The 27,966-nt window shown below is 40.6% G+C and overlaps 1 protein-coding gene across 4 annotated transcripts; it reads right to left on the reverse strand.

The window, feature by feature from the left end:
- Positions 1-430: 430 nt before the first annotated feature.
- CAPRIN1 (cell cycle associated protein 1) lies at positions 431-27,730 on the reverse strand. 4 transcript variants are annotated; one of them, XM_015863535.2, is made up of 19 exons: positions 27,604-27,730; positions 27,115-27,320; positions 18,929-18,991; positions 17,546-17,632; positions 15,475-15,713; positions 15,274-15,356; positions 13,986-14,123; positions 12,662-12,714; positions 12,489-12,575; positions 9,797-9,952; positions 8,842-8,950; positions 8,351-8,412; positions 7,538-7,648; positions 7,121-7,270; positions 6,760-6,910; positions 5,607-5,801; positions 3,953-4,053; positions 3,096-3,159; positions 431-1,795 (listed from the first exon to the last, which is right to left on the reverse strand). In XM_015863535.2, exons 2-19 carry the CDS (start codon positions 27,316-27,318, stop codon positions 1,731-1,733), a joined length of 2,118 nt encoding a protein of 705 aa, XP_015719021.2. In that variant the 5' UTR covers positions 27,319-27,320; positions 27,604-27,730; the 3' UTR covers positions 431-1,730. The 4 variants fall into 4 exon arrangements, with proteins under 4 accessions (XP_015719021.2, XP_085406083.1, XP_085406084.1 ...); XM_085549957.1 differs by lacking the exon at positions 27,604-27,730 and adding an exon at positions 27,419-27,448; XM_085549958.1 differs by lacking the exon at positions 12,489-12,575.
- Positions 27,731-27,966: the final 236 nt, after the last annotated feature.

The following is a 27,966-nucleotide window of genomic DNA, read 5'->3' on the forward strand; positions in this document are numbered from 1 at the left end:
CGTCCCTCTGAGCAAACCTCTCAGCAAAAACAACCTTTAGTTTTGTATACAACAGTTAAACAATGGGTAGCTGTTCCTTAACGTCAACCTTCCACACGCAGGAATTATATATGATGAGCAACACAGCACTTTTCTTCTTGCACATGCTATAAATGCAACAGAACTACCAACACCTCTATGGAGGCAGCTATCAATATATTCTCCCCACTGCAGAGAGCGTGCGTGTGCACAAAAGTTAGGCACAAGTGATTTTCCGAAGATTATACCACAAGTATACAGTAAAAACTTGAGTAAAACTTGGTAATTTCCAGCTCCTAGTCTTAGGCCTTTTCTTCTAGACACCACTGCCTTGATGAAAAGGAAAGGCTCCACACGAAGAACGATGTCCTACATGTCACAGATATAATATAATCAAATCAGAAAACGAGAGTTTGACAACTGTTCAGGAAAATCTTTCATTGAGAAAAAAAGAAAACCTTATGCGGTGTAAACCCATTACATTAGATTTGTTTCAGTCGCTGAAAACCAGTGTTCGGGATACAATTTTTATAAACATGTTTTATTTGTCTCGCTTATACCATTAGAACTGTAACTGCTGGCTGTCATTTCCCTTAAAAGGGGAAATCAATTCAAACACATACTGGTGCTTTTCAAAAGATAGCAATTAAAAGGGCAGCAGCAGCGGGCATTTGAGATTTCTTAAAACCTTCAAGGCTGCAGGAAAGACAAAAGGACATGTGACCAAAAGTGTTATGATTATCCATTAGAGATTTCCATCAGTACCGGCATCAGTTATTTAGGTGATAATACAGCAAAGTCAAGTATTAGTGACAGACAATGTGCAAGTCATAAGGAATGATAGAGAGTACCAATCCTTACAAAAGTCATTGCTATCAAAGAAACTTAAACGTGTTTCAAAGAGATACCTAAATACTTCACATCAAATATACAGTGGCCATCCAGATTATAACTCGCATTTGTTGCAAAATTTGGTTCAAGTGCCAAATCAAAGCTTTTTTTCTTCAAAAATAAAAATTACACAGTAACATTAGCAGTTACGCAAGCGGTCTTAAATCCTTAGCCACAGTAAACGGGGCCCTGGTGATGAGCAACACTGTAGCTAAGGGCGCTGCTTCTTTGTCAGAAACTGGCTATAAGCCTACTTAGGGAAATATGCATCGCTACACATCTTTAACTGTTCAGTGCTTCAGTTTAATATGAAAAAGCTGAAATGCAGTTGCTCTACCAAGCCACACTTCACTTTTTCAATCCTTTCATGGGAACGTTAAGTTTCGTCACGTTAGGTTTTGCCACCACAGTAATTCTTTACGAATTTGCAGATTACATCCGAATTTGTTGCATCACTTTTTATGTCAGAAGTGAGTCTTTGCTTTTTCCTGCCACTTCGGTTAACCATGGAGAGACTGGATCACCCTGAAAATTGCCTTTTTTGCATTATTCTTAGCAAGGGTGAGGAATCTGAATCTCATGTGCAAGGCTCAAGATGATGCTTAGGACAGAACATGCAGAGTAAACGTTGTTTCGTTTCTTTCCATATCCAGGTAATATAAAGCTGGCAACTGTAGTCCTGTCATTATGGGTAATGAAAATAGTCCCTTTACAACAAACTTCCTGTAAGGGAGAACAAATAGATGATAACTCTTCTGGTAACATGTATAGTACACTGGCCAGTGTGTTTTTGGCGTTGTAACGTAATCCCGTGAATTCGTTTAATTCACTTGCTGAGCGTTCATTTGAGGCATCCCTCTGTTTGGTCTCGGGGGCCCTCCACGACCTAGAAAATATGTGAGAGGCACAACAATTATGCATGGAAACAAAACAAATACAGCAACAACAACAAAACAGAACACAAACCAAAGAACTACAGGCTCTGGTTTAATCTTGCTACTTGGGCTGCAGATGCTTTTAGAAGTTTCTTTACATCAACATTCAGAGGCGTACAGATTGCCTTTATGGTTTTCATCATTATCTCAATACTTTCCCCCAAACTATGAAGCTGTATGCAAAAATTTACTCATGAGATCTGAAGAGTGAAACTAGAAGTTTTGGAGTAATGTAAGACAATCATTGGTTTGCCACAATTTTAAATACTGCAAGCTAACTAATCACATTTTTACACAGATCACAGAATGACCCGGGTTGGAAGGGACCTCAAGGATCATGTAGTTCCAACCCCCCTGCCTGGCAGGGCCACCAAACATACACCTTTACTAGATCAGGTTGCCCAGGGCCCCGTCCAACCTGGTCTTGAACACCTCCAAGGACGGGGCATCCACAACCTCCCTGGGCAGCCTGTTCCAGGGCTGAACCACTCTCCTAGTGAAGAACTTCCCCCTAACATCCAACCTAAATCTTCCCTCTTTTAACTTAAAACCATTTCCCCTAGTCCTGCTATTGTCAGCCCTTTAGAGTTTACTCCCCTCCTGGGAGTAAGTTCCCTTCAGGTATTGAAAGGCTGCAATGAGGTCATTCTTTCCTTTTACTTCCATTCTTTCCTAATTAAGAACGGGACTGTTTGCAGCTCACAGTGTGTGAGAACAGAAAGCTGCTGGAGAGGGTCCAGGGGCCACAAAGATATCAGAGGGCTGGAGCACCTCCTCTAGGAAGACAGGCTGAGGGAGCTGGCCTTGTTCAGCCTGAAAGATAGAACCTAACTGCAGCCTTTCAGTACCTAAAAGGTACTTAGAGAATACTCAAGCACCTAACTAAGCAGGTTTTAAATTACAACAGATTCAGAGAAAAAAAAAAAAACATCAAGTCTTTCATTATTAACTGCTACTTGAAAGCACCAAAAGCAAATATCCTTTTAATTTCTTCTCAAATAATTCCTCATTCAACATGTAGTTCATAGGATAACAGTGTAACTCAAGCCTGAAAGGACCTCAAAAGACCCTCCAAGTCCAATCCCTCCTTCCAAAGCAGAGTCAACTATGAAGTCAGGGAAAATAAAGCTTATTGCTCAACTGTGATCTATTGGAAAAGGACTGAGGTTGCTTTCTTTAATAGCAAACTCCAGAAATTCAATCAAAAGATTCCATTCAGCTCAAATCAAATACACTCTACTCAGGAATTACCTCGAGGAGCTCCCCGAGGCCCACTTTGTCCAGAACCACGTTTGAAGTTCTGTTGATATCCATCCTGAAACATAAAAATGGACAAGTTACGACATAAAACATGGGCATTTTCTTGGTTTAATAGGTCTCAGTAAAAAAGCTTTTAAAACCATCTACACTGATGAAATATCTTTAACTTCAGCAGACTGCACTGTTAGTTTTAATTAACATGAGAAAAACAAGCTCTTACTCCTTCAAGTACCTAGCAGCTCTAATAACGCAGAACAATATTTTCTTCAATATAAACAATAAATGCAAATAGAACTAGTATTCAATTTTTCAAACTACACAGAGATCAAACACAGATAGGTTTCCCACAGGAGCAGTCAACAAAATGAAGATTCTAATTGACAGTATCAAAATTAGCCATCTCATCTGCTTACAAATACATGGCTGAGGATGAGCAGGGTCGTTTTCCAGTCAGTCAGACTAAGCTTTGAGCAGACTGTACATTTCCTAAAAAATATAATGGAAGTCTATACAAAATTCAGAGTTACTTATCAGAAATGCAGAAGACAGGCAGCCCCCTCAGCTTGAGAAGTTAATTTCAATGGATTGCAGTTCTGAGTGTCCTTTCTCACGGAGATATTAAGAACTCTCTCAGGTTTTCACAACTCAACTTTGCTTTAGCTACTTCAGAGACCATGTAGCCAAATAGCGCTCCCAATTATAACCAGCCATGTCAAATCCTGCTATTTCTAAGTATCTATAACTTCTGTCTTCATTAGCATTGTAAAAGTCATAGGAAAACTTTTGACTAATTGACTTGAGCTTGTGCTTTTGCTGATGCACACATGTTTCTTGCAGTGTTTTCTTACCCGCTGGTAGTTTGAATAATCTCGAGGAGCATTAAATTGGGGCTGCGTGTAACCACTGTTCGGAGTGTTAGAAAACGAAGGGCGGTAGCCATCGTATCCTCCTAAGGAAAAATATACAAGTCTTTCAACTTGGAAATGACAATCTGTTAGACAAGGCTTTTTTTTTTTTTTTTTTTTTAAATGGTAGCATAAACAGCTTTTAACCTAAATCTAAGGAAAAAACACATTTAGTAATGTTGTTTCTGCAAGTCAAGCAAGTGTTTGCAACATCAGCAATAATACTATTTATTACAGGGAACCCAAATGACAACTGGGAGGAAAGAACCATTATGTGCATTTCTCCAGTATTTTAAGGTTTAATTTACAAAACAGAAAACCAGAGCTAGATGTAATACTGGGATCTAAATCTAACAGCTGCAACCTGCAAGGTCACAACAGCCAACTCAAGTAGCTTCCGAGTAAAGGTTCTGCTGAGTGGCAGGAAATAAGCCCAAGAATGGCTTCAGTCCCAAGTCTAAAATCTGAAGTCCAGATTGATTTTAAACAGACAAATGTGAACACAGTACTGCCAACTCTAATCAACTGTCTTGTTATTATACAAGTTCCTCCTCTTTTCTCCATTCACTTAAGAGGATGAGAAAAGTGCAAGGGAATCCAAATCCACCCGAGTGCTTTATTCACTAGTCTAACCCTCTAACATACAACAAGGAAATTGCATCTTTCATATTTTAACATATCCTGGCTATCTCTGCAATACTGAAAGCCACATAAAAATATCTCCACAAATGTTTTTTTGTTTATCCATCCAGATCTACCACATCATTCTTCCGCTCCTGTTAATTCCTTCAGATTAATGACTTCTGCATTTCTGTTCTTCTAGTACTGTATAATCAAACACATTCTCAATATGATGGAAAATTCAAGTAGACTACTTCTACCAGAACTGGGAACAAAATATTCCTGAAATATCAACTGGCCTTTGAACTCACCAACTGATGTTTGTGAAATGTTCTGTTGGATAATTCAATGTTTGTGCTTGCAATAGCAACAAATGCCTCAATAAACTGTAATGCTATAAAGGGATAACAGGGTGGCAAAGTCTTTGACTACAGCAAATGTAGAACACACTCAAATGCAGCAGCCACAAATGCAGAAATAAAAAAAAAAAAAAAAAGCTGCTTACCTTTAAAAGGCCTCAGGTAGGCAGGGATCTCCACCAAGAGATGCCCTTGCCCATTTAAGGGTTGGAAAGGTGTGGATCCTGGCTCTACCCCTGCTGGTGACTCAGGTGTATCACACTGCATGCACCTAAGCTCCCTGGGTTGGCCCTGCCTTCCCACCAGGTGTTCAAATCACTGCTTTAGGCCCTGAATTAGCATTTCCTCTACACAAATCATCAGCTTTCAATGTAGAACAGAAAAAAGACTAATTTATTTATATCCTCAGAGTCTAACCTATGACCAAAAATTTATCTACTGAAGTGTAGCTTACTTAGCTGCTTAAGTAAGCTAAAGTAAACAGAAATTTCATGTTTCAATAGGTTACAGAGATACTACTAGCATATACAAATCACAGTAGTTCAGTTTAACACAGAAACTTCCTGACAGTGTATCCAGAAAGAAGTCAGATGAGAGTGTTTAATTAAGCTGTTTACCTCTAAATCCATTTGCAGGTCCCCTGTAACCATTCATCAAGCCACGAGTCCCACGTGATCCACCACGAGACACTCCCCGACTGTTGTAATAAGGCTGACTGTTACGTGGAAATCCAGTATTCTGTTGTGGAGGTTGCTGGTGGTTACCTGCCACTTGATGAGTCTGGTCCGGAGAACCATGGTAAGTACCAACCACTGTATTTGAAGTGGGGAAAAAGTACAGTACAGAATCCTGAGTTTCTCCATTGACATTCCTACATATGCTTATCTTCTAACTCAACATAGAAAGCTTTGAAGTACCACTGAACACATCAACAAATGCTTACCCATTTGAAGAAAATTAATCTGCAGAACTGTGTCAAATTTCATACTGTGAGATATATGACAGTGAAGGTAAATAATCTCTGTACCACTTTGAGTCAATGCCAGGAACCCTCTGGCCTAAGCTCAGCAACAAATACTCCTAATGCAGGTAATATTTTTCTGTTTGCCATTTCAATTCCTTTAAAAATCACCAACACACACACATACTGTAAAAAATAATGTGAGCTAACCTGCTTTTGGAGCTTCTTTCCCTCTGAACTGGCAGACAGCCACTAATAAATCTTTACTATCACTCTACATTCTCTCTGCTAGGTACAGCTGTGCTGACTAAAGGTGAGACTGTGGTTTTGAGATGCCATTTTGCCTGTACAGGCTGGGGGTTCTTTCCTCCTACAGGACACATAGATCAAAGTGGCAAAAGCTGGATAGATAGCTTGAGACTATTTGCTTCTTGAAAAAAGGTATGCCACATTATCTACACATCACAGGAATCATCAGAAATGGACCGTGAACACAATCCAAGGATTACAGGCTCAGTAAGTGTAACACGTAGTTCTGTATCTAAGAGTGAAAGAGCTATAAACCTTGGTTTGACACCAAATATTAAAGCAAGATCTCAACATTTAAGAGATTAGCCCTCCTATTTCATATGCAGGAAAGCAAGGCTTCATTATTCAACACAAAGCACTACTTTAGTTCAACCTTACTTAGCCATACGGCACTACGAAGTTCCCTATAGCTCTCTGGATAACTACTTAAGATTTCACAGCCTTGATTATCTGCTCTACCAAAGCTATGACCATTTTAATTTTCTCTGAAATTAGTTTACCTGTCTGGAGCTGCTCTTGCTGAAGATCTGATTGTTCTACTTGGTGCGGCTGATTGGAGAAACTCTGGTTGTAACTGGCCTGGTACTGATTTTGTTGCTTAAGGTTTTCTGGCTCATTAACAGGAGGAACAGGTGCATTCATGTTGAATACCTACAGTGTTAGAAAAAAATAGCGCTCTGCTCCAATCCGTTTTTTTTTTATAAATTCTCATTAAATTATTTAAAGAAATAATGCAAGACAGTGAAATGAGAATAATGGAAGACTATATTATGCAACTACACAACTGATTACAACACTATGAGAAACAACAAAAGGAACAACTACCAGAATAAAGTAGTTCAAAATTCATTTGCTACTTACTGTTTGCATGGATTGGAATGGAGCTGCATTAACATTGATTCCGCTGCTATGCAAAGGTTTGCTAGATCCAGCTTGGAAAACTTGCGGCTGGGATGCAGTGGGAAGCGACGATGATGACGGGGTCTGGTCTGCATTCAGTGACATTGAAGCCTAGTAATTAAAGCAGACAACATTCTGGTAGCTTTTGAATAGTACTGAGATCTTTTTTCCCTTAAAATGAAAGGCCTTAGTTTAATTTCAGACAGTGAACATTTCACTATGAATGACAGACTCCTTCAAAATTTTGAACTTATAAGGAACTGAATCAGACCTATCGATAAATGAGGTCACAAAGTTTATTTATTTTCATATAAACAAAGATCAACATCTGATCCCATCTGGAAACAGTCATTCCCACCCCTATGAAATCTGACTTACCTGAATCTGGTCAATTGATTCCTTCTGTGGCCGCTGCTCTGTGGTATGAGAAGACTGATACATGGGTTGGGAGGCTGTATATCCCTCACTTGTAGAAGAAACCAAGGGAACCTGACAAAATAAATACCAAAAGTCCTCCAAGTGAACTGATGCTCACAGACACTACTATAACAAGTATCAAAGAACTCTGGAATGCATCATAGGTACTCTTTAGTAAAACTATGTATTCAGCAAAACTTTACAACCATTAGAAATTTACTGCTTCTTAACTAGCAGAGAACTACCCACCTCATCTTGACATAGCCTGACTTGTCATATCACCCACCCCCACCAAATTTTCTTCTTTTTGGTACTTATTAATCAGCTGGACACCTATCTGTGTTAATGCAAGAGACATTATACAAACATAATAGAAAATCAGGAAGTTCTTATTAATTCTGTAATCACTAAACCATCAGTAAGAAACTGACACATCATGAAGAAAAGGCAAATATCGTGTGTGCACTGCAGAAACAGGTAATGCTGCTTAAACAGGAATTGCAAGAGCTCAACTGAAAACAGCATTCAAATTTATTCTGACTCCTCTTTAACTCCACTATCAAATATTATCCAAGCAAGCAGCTGGGACAAATTCCTAAGAGAACAAATCAAAAATAAAAACAAAACCTATTTAGTTAAGCTCTAAAATCTGCTTTTAGTCTGATCATCAGTAGAACAGATACAGACCGTGATTCTGTTCTTTGCCATTACTGCTGCAAATAAGCAAATGAAATTAAATTTTAACTACAAAATACAGTTTCCTAAACATTTTACCTGTGTAGCTTCTGGTTGCACAGGAACTTGATTAGGCTGGGCAAGTCTTGACTCCGTATGAACTGAAATAAAATAACTTCACTTACTACACAGTACACTAAAACCTTTTCAAGAATAGCATTACAATCTTATCTAATTCAGTTATTTGAGACCTCATCATAGTTGATAATTATTCCCCTAGCTTGGCAAAACTATGTTCGAAATACTAATTAAGTTTTCCATACAAAGTAACCCCGCAGTTACCAAAAGACTGAGCAGAAATCTTTTTCACCCGTTTAAAAAACATTCTATGTTCCAACTAGCAGGAAGTGAAGATCCAAATCTGTAAACAATATGCCTCAGAAGTACAATCACATTTCTTTGAAATACACCTAAAACATACCACTATCTGACTCATGATGATCCCTTCAACATAACAGTAACTGAAACATTTCTAACAGATGACTTGCAGGCTTCCCCGATATTTATATTTAGTATTTTCCATTACAAACCTGGAGGGCAGACCATCTGCGGCATGTCCAAATTCTGTGCTGGATTCATGGGCTGTGCAGATACAATGGCAGGATCAAGTGTCTGGTTCTCAAACTCCAGCATAGAGTCCTTAGAATAAAAACAGTGATACAGAAATTAAATCCAGTTTATTGGATTTTTGAAGGTTTTAATGCTTAGACTCTAGAAATGACTGACCAGGTCACAATGAAGGTAGCCTAGGCCCACAGTTAGGCAATATCTAGTTTTGCCATATATTTTAAATGTAGATACTAAGAATTCCATAAGTATTTATCAGAATGAAAATTCAGCCTACGTACATAAATTAGAGCTTATTTCACAAAATAACAATTGAAAACAGAAAGAACAGTCAGGAAGAATAGAGATGATCTGGCTCTTTAGGAAAAAAAACAACAAACCAAACTGAAATCCCAGTGAACTTAAGCGTATGCCTCATTTGTTATCAAGTTGATTACTCTTTTTTTATGGGGCAAAAAGATAAGCTTTTCCTGATACAAGTGCTTAATTCCCATTTCTAGTCGGTTACAATTTTAGAGGTTAGAAGATGCTAGAAACTTCAGGAAACCTTTATGTTTTAGAAAACCTCCAAAAAACTATCCGAAGTTTTGTACAATTATTTTGTAGCACAAAATTTTAAGCTTGCTTAAAGAAAGGCTATTTTATAGCTGTCTCACTTAGTCACAATACAGTACACACTCCAGTGTCCACAGCTTTTCAACTCCTCTGCAGAGAGCAAAAACTGAAAATAGCATTACCATCGTACAGCAATACAGGTTAGTGGGTTTTGAACGGGACACTGCCATACAGCACTCTAAGGCTTCTAAGACCACTGTATTTTTCAACTGATCTACACCAGGCTCTTTGAGTAACTAAAAGCCAGGCAGAAGAAGCTATTTAGTTTTTCCACTCGTGAATACCACAGGAGCTTCACCATACCTGCATGAAGTTGTATGGACCCTGCATCTGGGCCATAAGGTCCTGTACTCTCTGTCTTCTAACAAGAGGATCCGCTTGAGCCACAGTAGTGAGTGTATGAGGTTCAGGAACTGGAGGAGATGTAGCTTGTGTTTGTTGCTGCAGTGAATTTACAACCTAGCAAGAAACAAACAACTAACTGAAATTTCAGCTTAAGGTAACAATGCACAGAAACAACTGAGACAGTAGCTACATAATACAAGAAACTTTTATTCATTAGGGACATAGTTACTACAGTGTTCTTAACAAAAAATGTTATAGCCTCCAATAGACTTGATCTGTGCAATTCATAAGGTTTGAAAGCTTTCAAATACCACCATACTGAAGATGATAGGGCAACCAGGAAAGCTGAATGCAAGCCTGTAAACACAGCCATCATCAAGAAGTTTAAAAGCAGATTGTTACAAGGATGACTGACAAAACCATGACAGATGCACAAGAAGCTGCAGTAGTTCTTTTCTAATCAGTTTCGCTTTTCAGGTAACTCCCATAATACACAAGCATCATTTGCAATCTGCATTCACATCTACAGCTACCCTTTTAAAAGACAAGAACTTGTCTACTGCTTCTTTATTCCCACGAGCTTCGCTAATAATCATCTCCTAAATATATAAGCAAAGCTAAAACTTACAGTAGAACAGGATTTAAATTAGCATATGTGCACCTGGAAGTTGAAAATAATTAGATTTACCTAAAACAGTTGGATTCTTACAAGACTTTCAGAAGACATTTTGTACAGCAGTCACGGTGAATCACAAGACCTGTCCTATTATCATTGGTCTGAACTTTAAACTTCAGCTCCCTCAATCCAACCTCATAGCCCAGAATTTATTTTTGAAAGCTTCTCAAAGAAACCTCGCACACCTTCCCACATGACCCTCCCTTGCTCAGATATGCACATTTGCACAGATATGTTACATTTCGCACACTTGTGACAAACTGTGGTGGGTCTTTACCAAATCCCTAACAACCTGTGATAAAAAAAATAAGATGTTTTGACAATTGTATAAGCCAGCCACAACTTGAGTTCTTCATGAGTCCCTTCATGCCGAGCTCTCTACTATTAGCATACAACTAGAAACTCTTCTGACAATTCCCTTAAGTATGCCCTAAGGCTGTCAACAATGCAAAACAAGCATGACAGCTCCAGTCTATTACCCTATCATCCCCCAACTGCAAATTCTGGGTTACTGCCAAGTAAGAAAGCCCCATGACTGAAAAAAGTATTTTTTGAAAACGCCATCTAAAGTACATATATGTTCTTTTTGTATTACAACGCTTTAAAATGAAAGGAAAAAAGCCAACCAGATGACTACATGGAATCCAGGTGGAAAACTAGCAGCAACTCACAACCAACCTAATTACTGCTAGAAAATCTTATCACTCAAAGTAAAAGGATGACCAAATCACTCTAAAGCATTTAATATATTCATGAAAAAAACAAAAACACACAAAAAACAGCTGTTGGAATAATCAGAAACACAGAATAGGACAATTTTTATCTGTTTTACTTGTTTACAAATAATGCAGCCGTAACTTTAGAAGACGCTTAATATTTCCCACCATACTATGACTACTCCATATCATGATTCCCAAGAGTAAGTGTCTCAAGTTTCCAACCATGTAATAGTCTTAATACTTGAAAAGCACAAGGAAGCACACCAGGTTTCAATCACAATGACAATTCCTACTCTCTCATGTCTTCATCCATACTACTTACCTTAAGGACTACAGAAAACCTCTGAGCTACACTGCACACTTGGTATAAACACAGATGTGATTATGCTTCAAGACAGACTGAAGCCAATTAGGCTTCAACATTAAACTACCATGTCTTCTATGAATTCCACAACCTAATACCCCTAGAACCATTCTTTCTTGGACCATATTCAATAGCAATGGTATCGTAGAGTAAGTTTAAGTGGAAGAACAGAATAGGGTGAGAAGGTACTACTATAATCTTTCACAAATGTGGCAAAGTTAGTTACAGAAGCTTCACATCCATCCTAAATATTATTAAATCTCTTAGTGGTCCACAAGGCCATTAGACAAATTTCATTAATACACTGTAAGATCAGGCAGAAAAAATAACAATGTCAAAATAACACCTTTTTTCATCATTTGAAGAGATGATGAATACATTCCTCTCCAACATTTTAAGAACCTAAAGGCTCCAAAGAAGAGTCTAAAAAAGTAGCCTTCTGGAATTTGGTGCTGCAGAAAACTACAGTGACTCAAAAAATAAATCTCCAGCATCTGAGAGGTGTTGCTCCTATTTGGTCTTAACAGATGTTTTACATCAGCACAAAAGTCATCTTAGAGACAAAAAAAATACAACAAAAAGAACAGTAAAAAATCTCCCCCCCCAAAAAATTATAAGTCTTTCTAAGTCCAAATCCTTATTCTATATTTTCCCAAAAGCCACTACTGAACAAAGCAACATCTCCACAGACTTAGCCAGGCTGCATTGTCTTTATTTTAATTACTCCTGAGCTAAATATACAACTGAAAGGCGAGTAGTCATTTCAAGCCTATTTAAATATATACTTTTATACACGTTAAGGGAGAGAGGGTAAAATACTGCAACTCATCATGAACTGTGAGTCAGTGGAAACAGGGATTACAATTTTACCTGCAGTACACAAGATCTTACCTCAACCGTTTCAACTGTCCACTCATCTACCTGTTCCTTCTCACTACTGCTGAACTGAGTCTCTGCCATGAATTGTCTGTTTACATACTAAAATAAAAATAAGAAAGGGTATGAAAGTAAAAGTAAGTGGCATTAAAGCTATATAAAATGACAGTATGTCCAGTGAATAATACCTCGGTCGATTCAACTTCAGTAGGTTCAGTAAATTCTTCTGCTGGATCAGGTTCTGTGAGAAAAATAAACCATTTATGTGAAGGAAAACAAACAAACAAAAAACAACCCACAAGACATTACCAAAAACATATACTTTGAAGACATGAAGATAGCTAGTAATCAGGAAGAACCACTACGTGTAAGAATGAACAGATAAACATTTACACTTGACTTATGTTAATACCTAACATTAGAAGCCTGCTATACATTAAGGAAAGAGCTGCTTCATCACACACCCTTAAGCAGGTAGGATCCTAATTAGATCTGAAATTAGAGCCTCAACATAACTTCTATAGTTACATGTCTGCTGGGCTCAGAAACAAATTTAATCATAAATGGCAGATAAAGAAACATCTTCCCCAGAACAAAGAAAACATCAGAACAGAGAACTAAGCACTAACAAAGATTTCTTAAGTTCTGAAAATAATAAACCAAAATACAACAATTCACGTAAAACTCTTACTATGAAGAATTACATTCTGCTACCTCCAAATTTATTATCCTCCACAGCATGTTCAAAAGGACAAAAAAGGCAGGAATCTTTTCTTCAAGTATAGAACCACATTTTCAAATTCCTTGTGTGTAAACATACTCTACTTCAAATGCTTCTCCCTTCTAAAGAAGGGACTAAGTGGTGGAATGACAGCAAAATGGAAGGGCTCCAGCAGCTAGAACTTACATCTTTGATAGTTTCAATACTACAAACAAAATGTTTTATTTAAGAATCTGCAAACTGTTAAGTTCAACAAGAAAAAAATAGGAAAGATGTTGGAAATAATTCACATCTGCACAAAACAGCTTCTAAATCATTTAGTTTTGGCTTTGGTTCTTCTTTCTGCAAGTGACATGCTGGACAAATGCTGAAGGATGTGTTCAAAAAAGAAATCCTACCAGGTGACACTGTTTCTCCATTCAGCTGATGGTACACAGCTACAATAGCCAGCTTTTTGATGTGGTAACTGAGGACGTTTAACAGTGTGATCCCTATTAAGGATTAGGGTCTGTTCAGAAAAGTAACTAGCTAAAGTAACTCTTACTGAACTCATCAGAAATGCTGTTCTGCTCTTCTATCCTCATGTCTCAGAACAGGGTCTAACAAGTGGTTGAATGTCCCTATATAGGTTGCCCAGATACTTGTATATCTGATAATCCAGTAATTAAATTTCTACTCAAAACACTTTGTACATAAAATTACATTTGCAATTTCATTAGCCTGATGAATCCAAAGAGACCTGACAGTACAGCAAAAACATGCCAGAAAACAGTGGATCTTCACGTTCTTACCAGCTTCTGCTACAGTGTCTTCTACTGCAGGTGTGGGCGCTGCCTCCTCTTCCTCACATAATCCATTCTGATGGTTATGGGTGCTATCAAAGTAACTAGTTTGAAGAATACGTTCAACAACCTCCTTTAGGGATTTGTCTGGAAAAAGAAGTTAAAAATTAACAGCCACTCAACTCTAATCTTTATCCTACTCATTTTCCTTTCTTCCCAAAGATCCCAAGTACATTTTAATGCCCTCTTGAAAGGAAGACATTGCTGCCCCAGACTAGTCCCAAACAGACACTATTGTTGTTACAGAACTACCATCTGTATTACCAGATCATATTAAATAAACATACTATCTGCTTTAATTCAGACAAATATCTGAAGGGCAAAGAGAAGAATATGCAACACCATTCAGTAAACTAATTAAACGCTTTGAAGCGAGCATAAGGCACTCAAATTTAAGTATACTTTTACTACTATTTCAAAAATCTCGAGTTGCTTAGATTTGACTGAAAAGTTTCCAGAACCAACTGAAGTATCAACCCAATTTCTTTCTGATTTTGGATTTAAGAAACCTCAATGCAAGTCAATTTCTCAAGAAAAAACAACAGCCATCGGTACCAATCTACAAAGGTACCATCATCACAGAGATTGTTTCCCTGCGGAAAGTGACTCGGAACAGGCTTTGCAAGTGAAACAAGAACAAGCCTTCATTGCACTCAGTGCCCCATATGAATGCAGCAGCATCTTAGCCTAGAACAAATTTGTACAGCCATATTGGAAAGGCAGCAATACCTACTGTCTCAGAATTGACATTTCTGCAAGGATGCAATCCATGGAAATGATCATGCACCTATTTACAATTGTTTAAAATTAGGTCAGAAATAAAAATAAAGTGTTTTTGTAGGAAGGGACAGGGAGAATAACACATCAAACTAAATAAGGTCACACCAGTTTATATATTAGATCATGTTATTGTCTAAGCTCCTGGTCCATACACACGTTTCCAGAAAACAAAGAATTGTTACAAAGCATCAACAGTAGTAAAATACTGCTGAAACAGTAGGAATGGACTATGCTTAAATACTGAGCAATGCTGCATCAGTGAAAAAAATACAGTACATGCTGAATTTGTACTTCAATGAGTTATTCCATTATAGTCTAGGCAACGTTTGAGAAAAAATAACAACTATAAAATGCTGGAAAGTCATTTAACTACCAGAATTCTTTCACATCAGACACTGTAATTTAGGTCAAGCACAAATTCAGTGCACTGTCTCTTTAAAACAGACACAATACTTACAGGTTGTTCCACAAACAGGTTTTTCCTTCCCTTCCAGTAAGTCCCACAGGTGAACAGATGCTTGCTCATACTGCTCATTCAACCTTGAAAATTAATAAGGAGTTAATTTCTTACTAGGTTTGTGGTAATTTAATCACTAAATAAATACACATCATTAACTGAACGACAACCGTAAAGGAAAGTACTTCCCTATAAGCTCACCTCATGTTCATGTCTCTTTCAGGGTAAACTAGCTTGTAAAATTCATCCAGCATTGTCAGTTCCTCCTCTGTCAGTACAGGTACTCCATTTGATCCTTGTTTCAAGTCACTGCGCACTTCATCATCACCCAACTTGTCCAAAATAAACTGCAGCTCTAGCACAGTCTTTAAACGCTTCTGCTCAGCCTCTTCTCGCATCAGCTGCTCCCTGCGAGCTGTCTTTTTTATTGTTTTCTGGATCTGTTCAGATTCAAAAAGGAATTAAACAGATTGGAAATGTATTTTATTGGTTAGTAAAGATGGATGTTGAACCGCCACTTATCAATCTAACATTACAGCAGAGTTATCAGTGAAGCATGAAAATTCTCTTTCAAGCAAAGTCAAAAGCCTGCAAATTAAGCCAAATTTTAGAATCAATGCCACAAACCTTAGATTACATTGGATTTTCATTATATTCTTATCTGAATGAATCTTCTCTGCGTGACTTATGAGTCATTTAGTCAAGCAACTGCAGCCCTAATGTATAAAGATTCAGACACAAAGGTGCTGTGTGAAACAAGCTTGGATTAATATTATCAGCCTCATTTCTGAATTATTCTGTAAAGTCTAAATGATTTTGATCTACATGAAAGTAAAGAAATGCACAAAGCAAAGTACCTTTTAAACAAGCATTATGGCTATTTACAGCCCAAGTTCATGCTTTACAATTTGGAGGTATAAAAGCGATCCAGATTTTATTTTTTTTTAAAGAGTCCACAGTGGTCACTAGAACTAATGGAGCAGTTATACACCATATCCCATCACAGTTGGTACAAGGCATTCACTGGAACTACTTGGAGGTCAACTTAAAACAGATAAATATAAGTACTAATGGGACGGAACTCATGGGATATGTTGCCATGAAAGGCTTTCCCCCTTTCTGCTGGCAGTCAGCTGACCAGGAAACATTTCAGGACATACAGGTCGGAGGAAAGAAGCTTTGTTACAAACGTTCCATGAAGATACATGGAAACCTGATGCAAGCAAAGCAAAAACAAACAAACAAAAAATATAAACCAACAAAGGCTTGGCTTACATGCTTCTAAGTTTACAATCAAAAGAAATGCAGAGAGCAGCCTATAATGGCAGGGTCCGACTGTCCTTGATTTTGTCACATCGCTTGTTCTTAAATTGAATACATTTGTTAATGCAGCAGACTGGTTTAACACTGATGAATTCTAATATTGTTATTGCTCTGTCTGTAAGTCATCAATTCTAACTAAGTTTACAATGTTCCATTCATGTGGGATGGATTATGACTTCTGTTTGCACCTGCATTAATTCTTGCTTGAAATGACATTGAATAGGTCTAAACTGTGTCTTTTGAATTTCTTCTTGAAGAAGAGAGAAAAGCTGCTCTTGTAACTGGAATTGTCTTGGAATTTCAGAACTTCTTGATCACACTATTGTTTTACAACCTGGACACAACAGCAGTTGCAAAGATGATCTATTCTAAGTAGTATTCAGTTACCTTATAATCTATGAAAATTATTTTAGTCTTGAAACTTGTCCCATATCATAGTTTCAGATTGTATTTACAATTCCTAAGACAGGAAAAATCTTGGAAAAGGAACTGTAATAGCTTCCATTGCTTTAGTTTGATAAGCTAACGTAAGGAAATAAAAGCACTCAGCCACTTCCCAAAGAAGTAGGCCTGTGAAATCCCTCTTGTCTTTTAGGAAAAAAAAAAATTACTTATGGCAATAAGAGGCAGGTTATAATGTTGTATAACAGGCCTGTCCAGTGATCAGTGTCTTAAAAATGTCTCTTTTGTCAGGAAACTACATCATTTTTGTTCCTGTATCTTCAGGCAGTGCTTCAGAAAACATCTTCTAGGAGCATCTTCTAGGAGTAGTTTTGAGGAAACCTGTCACAAGCTTGTACTATACTAACACTAAATAGTCAAACACAGATACAATGAGCATTCCGCCTTCTGTAAGAGAGACTGCTGCGCCTGGTGTTGGTGAAAGTCAATTTAAACCCCAAGTGCTACACACTGCAGCTGAAAGCCCACACCAGATCGCTTTACTTACATCTTGGCTCAGTGCCATAAAGCTCCTTTGCAGTTCTTTAGCAAATTCCAGATTATTTGTCACTTCCTGGTATTTTGACACTGCATCCTGAAAAAGCAAAAAAATAAATATAAATAAAAAAAAAAAATCAACCAATCAGAAAAAAAAGAATATCTGCTTCCAAAAAAACTATTTACTGCACTTTCAATTTCTAAGCGAGGCACAACTGCACAGGTAACCATCTGTGAACAAGCTGCGGCAATGTCAAGTTTTGAACTCTCAGTGGCCAAAATATGGAAGGGACTTGCACATGTCTTGTATGTCTTCAGGGCCTGCTGTTTCTTAGGAAGTACACTGTAATGTGCATGAATACGCTGACTTTCTTTGAAAAGCAAGGAGCATGAACTATTTTGTTTTTCAAATCTCCAGGTACTTCTGTTTGCAATACAAGTAAGAAACTTATTAACTGATGTGCAAAATTCCCTGCTTAAGCAGAAAACTTCTCATGGCTTATTTTCACAATACTGCCATTAAAAAAAAACAGAAATACATCAATTGATGCCATTTCACTAGTCTAAGTGAAACAGAATAAGACTAAACAGATGAAAAGATGGCATGTAACAAGGGAAGTAACTGAGGTAACATGAACAGCTACAACTGCAGCTGAGTATGCTTTTTTCAGTCTTGTCCATGCTGAATATCATCAACAAAATATTGCTGATTACTAAGCACCTGGAAATCTCTAATATCAATACACATGTTTATGTAATACAACTGAATTTGATACTTGCTTCATATTTATTACAACTAGAAAACAGCCGTTAAGGTGAGCTCAACAAGCTTCTGCTTTAACAGCCTGAACAGAAAGAGAACCATTTTCTGTAGGTATCTAGAGATATACACACGCATACATATACATACAGATAGCAAGCCCAGTTTACCTAGCGGGTCACAGCTCCTTAGAGCCCTGCAGAAATCAATCTAAGCTAAACCTCTAGACTGTTTATTTTTAAGTTAAGTGTGATCAAATGACTAAGCTCTTTAAGTTCTCCCTGGGCACATTTTCTAGGAAGAAAAAGAAATGATGTCCAGGGAACCTTCAAGGTACTGTTTAGCTCTTTCAACAGTACCAGATTACAACATAGGCCGTTCTTCACCACAGCCTGCTTGCAACCTGGCCTCACCAAGCATAACAAAGCATTATGACAAATTCCTCTACAGATTCCCTCAGTTTCTTATGAACACAAAAACTAAGATCTTCCAGACAATAAGAAACAGAAGTCGAGTCTAAGCTCTTAAAAACCTAGCTTTGAACAAGTGGAAAAAGGAAGTGAAATTCATCTCTTCCCTCCTAAACATCACCCAACATTAAGAATAATCTGGTTATTATTTCGTTCTTTTTACCAGTTGATCTTGATTTAGACGTTCTCCCTTGTTCATTCGTTCCTGGTAATCATCAAGTTTGCTCTGAAAGGAAAGAAAGATCCTATTACACAGAGGCAAAATCAGTTACCGCTTTTTCTGCCAGCAAAATCAAATACTGTCATATTACAGTAAATGCAGACTGTAGCATATTACACAAACATGCAACCATCATCTAGAAACAGTACCCAAGAAAACTCACCCCCTGGGTTAAAAATGAAAATATATGTCTCTTGGAAAGCATTTACAATTCTTACTTAGGCTAGAACAACATATCTTCATGAACTGCCTCAGTTTCTAAGCAAGGACACGTTTTTCCTCATGAGGAGAATGTTCTGACTGCGCACTTCCTTCATTCCTAATTACAGGACTGAACAGAGTCCTGAGCCACAGTAATATCAGTACAATACCAAAAACTTGACTATAGAGGAAAAAGCCACTGCTAATAAGATTCAAAACTCGAATTCTTCCCACTTGTACTAGTTTAGATAGTGCAGGAATGGCCATCAACACAGCTCATGCTAACAACAATAAAACACTTCTATTCAAAGGCAGAAAGATTTCTTTCTCTATGAGAGACACTGAAAGGGGATCATTAGCTTCATTTCCAGCAGGACCAAGTCTCTAACCTGCTTAAAAACAAAACTGTGCAAAATGCTGAGAGTAACCAAAAGCAGGTGTAACTTACGCAGGCCCAAAAGAACATAAAGGATTCAGAGGCTGAACTTTAAGGGTTTTAGGCAGGAAGCGAAGTCTAACATAAGGAACGGCGGGAGAAAAGCAGACGACCACACCTGTCATAGACATATGATCAGCTATTCTTGTTTATTCCTTGGCTGCGTGTACATTTATAATACAGATAATTAGCTCATACATATTGCAAAAGTGGAGCTCATCATTGGTTCCCAATTACATACCATCCCCGAGTATCTTAACGGCTTGTTGTTATCAACTGAAAGCTACTCCCTTGCTGAGTTCCCAAAACCATGGCTAGTTTCTCACCATCCCAGGGCATCTTGTTATTCTAACTGCCCTTGCAGGTGATATGGCTGCTTGTCTAGCTGCACTGTGTTTACAACCCATCTCAGCTAACTAGCTGTAAAAACACTCTCTACAAAAGATATCTAAGTTTCTACTATTTCTACCTATCACAACTGATCATCATTTCATTAGGCTTGCCTTGAACTTCTTAAAAGCTTTTAAAGGATCCTTATTCATAATTTTCCTGATCTAGTATAAAAACAATATGAAAATGAGAGCAGGCAAACTTCTTTTTGAACACAGAAGAATTAAAACCCTGATTCAACCATACTTTTAGTTTATATTTGTCACTGAGTTACATGGTTTTTTTGTTCTTTGCTTGTTTGTTTTGGTGGCAGCTCATTTGTGGGTCTTTTGTTTCGTCTCTTTACTAGTTTTTCTAGTTAATTCACCTCCTCTGCTCAACCCCAGACCTCTTAGAATGAACTACCAAAGAGCTGAACTAGAGAAGAGAGGTTCAGCCTGGAGAAGAGAAGGTTGTGGGGTGACCTCATTGCAGCCTTTCAATACCTGAAGGGAACTTAGTCCCAGGAGGGGAGTAAACTCTTCGAAAGGGCCGACAATAGCAGGACACAGGGAAATGGTTTTAAGTTAAAAGAGGGAAGATTTAGGTTGGATGTTAGGGGGAAGTTCTTCACTAGGAGAGTGGTTAGGCCCTGGAACAGGCTGCCCAGGGAGGTTGTGGATGCCCCGTCCTTGGAGGTGTTCAAGACCAGGTTGGACGGGGCCCTGGGCAACCTGATCTAGTAAATGTGTATGTTTGGTGGCCCTGCCAGGCAGGGGGGTTGGAACTACATGATCCTTGAGGTCCCTTCCAACCCGGGTCATTCTGTGATTCTGTGAACAAAGCTTATATTATTTGTAGCTGTTATTTGATGTGCAGCATCACTTAGTCAAACACAGAAGCACATTGCTGTGACTTGGTTCTTTTGGTGTCACCTGGAGACAAAACAAAAAAACAATTATTTGAAAATTCTACCCACAGGATTTCACTACTTTGCCTAACAGTGCATTAGAGCCGGTAATGGTCTAAGCCAAGTCCAAGAAATAAGAACTTCCTGAGCTGTAACCACATATTATATGGAATTTCATGCTGGAGACAGATGCTGGCCCTGTAAAAAAGCTGTCAAATGCAGCAGCCACAGTTGGAAACACATCAACAGAATTGCCCTGAAAAGCATTCAGTGTATTGGAAATCTACCGCATCAGAAAACAAGGGAATTCAATTCTCATATACATTGCCTAGTATTAAAACAGATGAAAATGTGGCTGGACAAAAATGTAAGTAGAGAAGTATTTTAAATGATTTTGGAGACAACCAAAGAGCTGGAACACATCTCCTATAAAGAAAAGCTGAGGGAGCTGGGATTGTTAAGCTTGGAGAAAAGACGGCTCTGGTAGAACCTCACTGCAGTCTCACAGTATTTCCATGCTTCCAAGCATGAGACTGACTTTTTATGCAGTCTTATAGGGACAGGAGAAGGGAACTACTTTAAACTAAAAGAGAGGCCATCTGGAAGTTAGAAGGAATGGTGAGGTGCTGAAACAGGTTGCCCAGAGAAGCTGAGGATGCCTGGAGCTGTTGATGACCAGGTTGGACAGAGCCCTGGACAGCCTGAGCTGGTGGGTGGCAGGTGGGTTGGAATTTAATCATCTTGAAGGTCTCTTCCAAGCCATTCCTATAAAACTTTTGTTGAACACGTTGCAAAACTATGCTGCAAAAAACTCACATGTTTTGCTACTATCACAGTATCACAGTCTGGTGCAGTAACCAAAACACTGTGAAGTCTTTCTTCAATGGTCAATTATTTTAAGTCAAACATAAATATTTTGTTTATATGGTTTTCATTCCATGGTTGTATCAAATGAAAAAAAGGAAGGGTAGTATGTCTATTCCTAAGAATTGGAAGAGTTACTTCTCTTTTTCTGCCCTAAATGCATTCATATCAGAAACATAAAAGCAAAAGGAGGGAAGCCCTTTCAGCTGCAATGCAGAGGAGAAGTAAACGTGTACTCAGTTGCTTACTTGGCACTTGAAATCTTTGTGATAATGTGCATTTTTTTAATCAATCCCAAGAAAATATAAGATCAGAACATTATGTTACAGAAGCTTAAGGAAGGACAGCACTTTTAATCTGCACTGTGAACTAACAGCAATCTAACAGCAGCATTAGTGCTGTAAAATAACTGCAGTAAAACTCCCACTCCACGACCTACTGCAGTGTCTGCAAGAAAGGACTGTCTTAACTTTATGCCCATTCCACAACTTCACCTTCACTCACATTGAAGTATATAAGCTAAACGGGCAGAAAATACTTAGTAAACATACAAATAACCCACTGAACAGCTCATGAGTCAGAAGACCCCAGTTCTGCAGACAGAAAGCCACCACACTTCAGCTCTTCTTCACTGAGATTTTTGAAGTGCTTTAGACTTCCCTTGGAGGAAAGTACTATGTACAGGCCACATGTCCAGGCAGAGGGAGCACGCTGAGGTGAGAGGAAACTCATTCACTCATTACCTGCTCTGAATGTCGGAGCAAAGTGAAAAAATAAGCAGTTACATGACATTAGTTTCAGAATCAATATTGGTTTCAAAAATGCCTGACCACTCAGCTGTGCTGCTAGGAATCATTTACAGTGCTATGCTATAAACTGGATCATCGGAACGATCTGATTAAAAATAACCCTTAAAAAGGGTGGAGGCCAGGAGCAAGGAGGCACTATATTTAACCAGGTACTTCCAACGATATCATTTATGCTAGCTGTATCAGCACATGCATACATTAAAAGGTGCAGCGTGGAAGGGAAGGGGGTGAACGCCAACACACTGAAGCAAACTCTCTAACACACACCTCACTACAGCAATGAAAAGGTAGAGAGGACTAATTCAAGTCTGTTTTCTGAAATCTCTAACACTCTTTCAAAGTCACGTCTCATCTCCAAAGATAAATCTGAACTAGCCCCCATACTTCATCCAGCACATACGGCAACAGGACCTTACTGAAGCAGTGCTTGTTTTTCAGTAACTTCTAGATCAGCATTCCAGAAGAATCAACTTACATGTGTGGGTGAAGAAAGAGAAAGAGGAGGTGACGATTCCTTCTTTGAAGAACAGTGTGCAACAGTGACAGACCATAATAGCTGCAGCAATCAGCAACGTATCCTGCATGCTTCCACTGCTATAGAGATTGCAGAGGACACCTGCACCGTGCTGGCAACGGGGACAGTTATATTCATCTTAACAGGACAGGACCCACACAGGCTGTAAATCCAGACTAACCCTAGCACTGATCAGTTGCCATAAAACAAAACAGCCCACTTACAGGGCAAAGTGCTGGTAGAACCAAGCTTCACAAGGAGAAGGGTTCTGGGAAGACCCAACATGTCCCTGAACATCCAAGTGGCCCAAATAATGGTACAAAAGCACTACGGCATGCTGACAGGCCACTTGGAACACGGCACTTTCCTGCTATCACAAGCTGCATCTACAGGAATAGAAAACTGATCTCAGCTTCTACTATAGGCCGCTAGCTGTTAATCCAACAATTTACTGAATAGGGAGGACAGCTGCCTGTTAGGTCAGAACAACCTGAATACACAGGAATTTGGTCTGGAATAGCTGGGTTTGTAGCTGGTAACAGTTACAGAGGCTGTTTAAATTTTTTCAACCCAATTGGGATTACATGTATTCAGAAATTCAAAGATAAGCTGATAAAGCAACAGGATCCTACATTACCAGCAACAGCTACAATGCCTTATCTTTACAACTGTAAATCAAATACACCAAGGCCAGGTCACATCAAGTACTTTAAGCTAACATACTTCATAGCTGCAGTGCCCCACGAATCATCTAGGTGATTGCCTGCCAGTATCTTAAAGCATGTTAGCAAATGAGAGATTTCGTCCCTTTCAGAGAATATTTGGTTTTAAAAATTGTTTTTATTAGCTGAAATCATAAGGCTCTCTGTTTTTTCACTCCCCATTGTAAGAGGACATGGGTTTGATCTGTATTCAATCAGCTTCATTTGGAAAGGATCTACTCACCTAATGAAAGAAAGAAAAAAAACAGGCTGGCATTCCTACCACTTCCAAACACAAAGAGATGAAGACAACACAGACATTTCCAGGCCATGTTTCCACATACATTTATGAACAACAATTCAGTTTCTCTTAAAAGCCTTTAAACCAAGCCAGACTTGTTTGAAGTAATGAGATAACTTTTAAGAGAAGAACATAAAACCATAACACCTTCCTATTTCCAAAATACTCAGACCCATGCAAAATAGTACAAAGCTGAGTAACATTATGAGTTCTATACCATATTTTGCTGGTCATGCAATTTTGTGCTCAGAGCTTAAATGGAACGTGACAACAATTTACTTCCAACTTTGAGTTCCTTCAGAAGGAATAACCCTTATTAAACTTAAAGCTGCCCACTGCATTTCAGAGTTAAGGCAGTACTTCTTACTCTTCATCCACCAGAAGCATGTTTTAGCCAAATATGATGTTATAACAGCTCTCAAATACAAAGCCCTCAAACTAACCTGACAAACTACTGCATGTTCAGCTAAGCAGGAATTTTCTGTGTGATTTATACAGTTTTCCCACTCATTCCCAACTGGACACTAATCAGCGTGATTTTGCTTTCTCCATAGTTAAAAAAAAAAGGTCATGGAAGATTAATTTATGCGTTTTCATAAAGTTATTAAGTAATACAGTAGAAATACTTAAGTCCACATGTACGGTAAGTTACACATTGATTGTTCTCTTCAATGAAAGAATGCTCATCTACTCAACAACTGTTGGTTCCCAAACTAAAGGACAAGCTCAAGTTGACAGATCAGTAACTCTTATTTAATACATATGGATCAATGGAGGGGGAGGCAGAGCATTGATTCTCCCAAAGAGACACTCTAAGTAATTTTAATGGAATTACCTTTCCAGAAAAAAAGCTACTTACCCTGCAGTCAGCAGCTGTATGGTGACAATAACAATAAGATGGTCATTGTAAATACCCAAAAGGTTATTTACAGGAAAAACTCACCCATATGGAAGCCTTTGGTCAGCTGGGAACCACAACCAAGAGATGCTGCCTTAGTGGTGGTCAGCCCTTAAATGAGGTCTAGAGGAGATGGAGTCAAGCTCCACCTCTTCCCAGAGCACAGCTCAATTACTTTCACCTGTGCTCCCACAGCTGACCCAACACTTGCCTCAGCTGATTAATCAGAGGTTCAGGCTGTGATTACCAATTTCCCATATAGCTGCTATGATGCCATAATGATCAAAACATCATCACAGCAGCCACAGACACAAAAAATAACAAGAATCAGGTCATTAATCAGCAATAACCCTAATATTTCACTGTGTTCCATTGAAATAATGGCCTTCCACACACCCTTGTAACTTCAGGTACTACAGAAGCCCTCCAGAAGGCCCATTCAAACAGAAGGGAATGGACAAGCCAAGTGTAAATTAGGTGTGATTTATTTATTTGAAAACGTAAATAAAAACACTGCTGGAAAGGTTCCTTGCACATCAGTAAGAGCATGATGATCCTCTTCATTTCTTCAATTGCCAAGGAGCAATCTCCAAGAGGTGCTGCCTTAGTGGTGGTCAGCCCTTAAATGAGGTCTAGAGGAGGTGAAGTCAAGCTCCATCCCTTCCAGGAGCACAGCTAAATTACTCTCACCTGTGCTCCCACAGCTGACCAGACACTTGCCTCAGCTGATTAATCAGAGGTTCAGGCTGTGATTACCAATTTCCCATACACAACAGTATTCAGACAAGGGTCAAGAAGCGATCCTTCAATTCTAAGCTTATCTAAAAGCTCCCAGCCCATTTCTTTTTGCTTTTTAAGCAGTAGCAAATCCAACATTGTGGGGTTTAAGTGAGAAACCACCACACACACACATTTACAGATGCAAAATAAAGCATAGCTCGCTTCATTCACAACTCATCTGTAAGAGCTAACGTTTTTGCTTGCCGTACTCTAGTCGTCTAGACTACTAGAACCTAAAACGCAGGTTAAAAAGCTTAAGTGTAACTGTGCTTATTAACTCTTAAGAGCTAATACAGATTTAGGGCCTCAGCACTAAGAAATCCCAAAGAAGTCCCAAATTTCAGTTTGGAGATGCTGTTTCCCAGTCCGTCTGCAGGCTCCGTGCCTGTTGGTGCCCTAATGAAAGATCCCTCGTGCTCGGAGGGTTGGGAACCCCTCCCCGCATCCCACAACTCAAAGCACGGCACGGCGCCGTGTAAATCCCCACTAACCACGGCATCATCTCGCTGTCACAAACCCGAACCCGCCGAGGATCACGGATTTAGCAGCGGCTCTTTCTATAAATAACTGCCTAAAGGCCGCTCTCAGCTGACCCGGGACTCCCGAGGGGCAAGAGCGGAGCGAAGCGAAGAGCAGCGGGCGGGGCGGCCCGGCTTTGTGCGGGCTGCTGGCACAATGCAGTTCCGGCGGGGAGGCTTAGGCGGCCTCACCGCCGCCATGTTAGCTCCTGCCTCCATGTGCGCGGCTCGGGGGGGACGCGGAGCCCCGGCCCCACGGCTCGGTCAGCTCCAGCGGGCAGGGGGAGCGCTGCCCGTGGGGTGCGGGGCAGCAGGAAGGCCGGGAACGGCGGCCCTTCCGCATTACAGCCCGGCAGAGACACGCCGCAATGAACAAAAGGCGGAAGGGGGAGGGGGCCGCGCCACTGGGGGCTCTCCGGGAGGGGGCCGCAATCTGTAGCGGAGCTACACCCGTCGGCCCCAACCCTCAGCCACAGCCCGGTGGGGAAGGGGGGCAGGGCTGAGTCCGGTCATTGGGGCTCAGCGGGGCCCGACTTGGGGTCAGCCTGCGGAGGGGACCCCCATAAGAGGAAGGGGGGAATGGCCTAAAGAGCGCGGCTCGCCCTTCTGGAACCTTCCAGCGGGCGGCCCCTGGGGGCGACACCAGGAACAACCCGCGCGGCCCGGAGCGGGGACGTGGGGAAACCTCATGGCCCAGCTCGGGGAAGGGACAGCGGCGGGACGGGGAACGGGCTGCCCGGGGCCCAGCGGGGGGAACCCGAGGGGCCCGCGACCTCCCTTTGGAGGCAGCCAGGCTTGGGAAGGAGGATGGAAGGGAGAAGCGAGCACCTTTTTCTTCTCGAGGTTGCGGAGCTTTTTGTCGATCACTCCCAAGATCTGCTTCATGGCCTCGGTCTGAACCGAAGTGATGCTGCCTCCCGACGCCTGCGGGGCCGCCGCTGTCGCCGCCGGGGCCGTGGCCGGTGCCTGCTCGCTGCCGCCCGGTCCCGCCTTCCCGCTGCTCGCCATGGTGCTGTTGGTAGCCGAGGGCATCTCTGCGAGGGAGAGAGCGGGCGTGAGGAGAGCAGGCCGCCGCAGGGGACACGCGTGAGGCCGGGCGCGCACTCGGCCGCTTCTCCCCGCCCAGCCGCACCTGCCCGCCGAGCGCGCTCCCGCGCCACTCACTCGGCGTCGGGAGCGCGCTCAAGGCGGTCACGTGACGGGCAGGCGCGCCGCCGCTCGCCCAGCCAACGGTCATCGCCCCAGCGCGGCCATTAACACCCCCCCACATCCCTCCCCACCCCGCCGGTGTCCGGAGGGCCTCGCCGCCCCCCTCACCGTGTGCGTGAGTGGCCCAAGGGGAGGGGGGGACTCGGTGCGTCGCGCTCTGGCTCTGAGATATGACCGCCTCAGCACACTCCGGCCCCGCGCCGCTCCTTCCACCTCCGCACAGCGCTACTATGGCAGAGAGCGGGAGCGCGCACGCGAGCGCGTAAGGCGGGCGGCGCGGGAGCGAGCGACGCGGGGTCCTCGGATACAGAGAGTGCCCGTGGAGAACGCCTGAATCCGGCGAGCAGGCGGAGGAGGCGCCTTCCAGCCGCGCCGCTGGCGCTCGGGTCCTTCAGGCGCGCGGTGGGCGCCTCAGCGCCAGACACAATAGCGGGGCGGGGCGACTGCTGCCCGCCATGTTGTCCCCTGTGT

The sequence above is a fragment of the Coturnix japonica genome, chromosome 5 (assembly GCF_054131305.1).
Source record: "Coturnix japonica strain WE chromosome 5, WE-NBRP24, whole genome shotgun sequence".
Taxonomy (NCBI): Eukaryota; Metazoa; Chordata; class Aves; order Galliformes; family Phasianidae; genus Coturnix; species Coturnix japonica.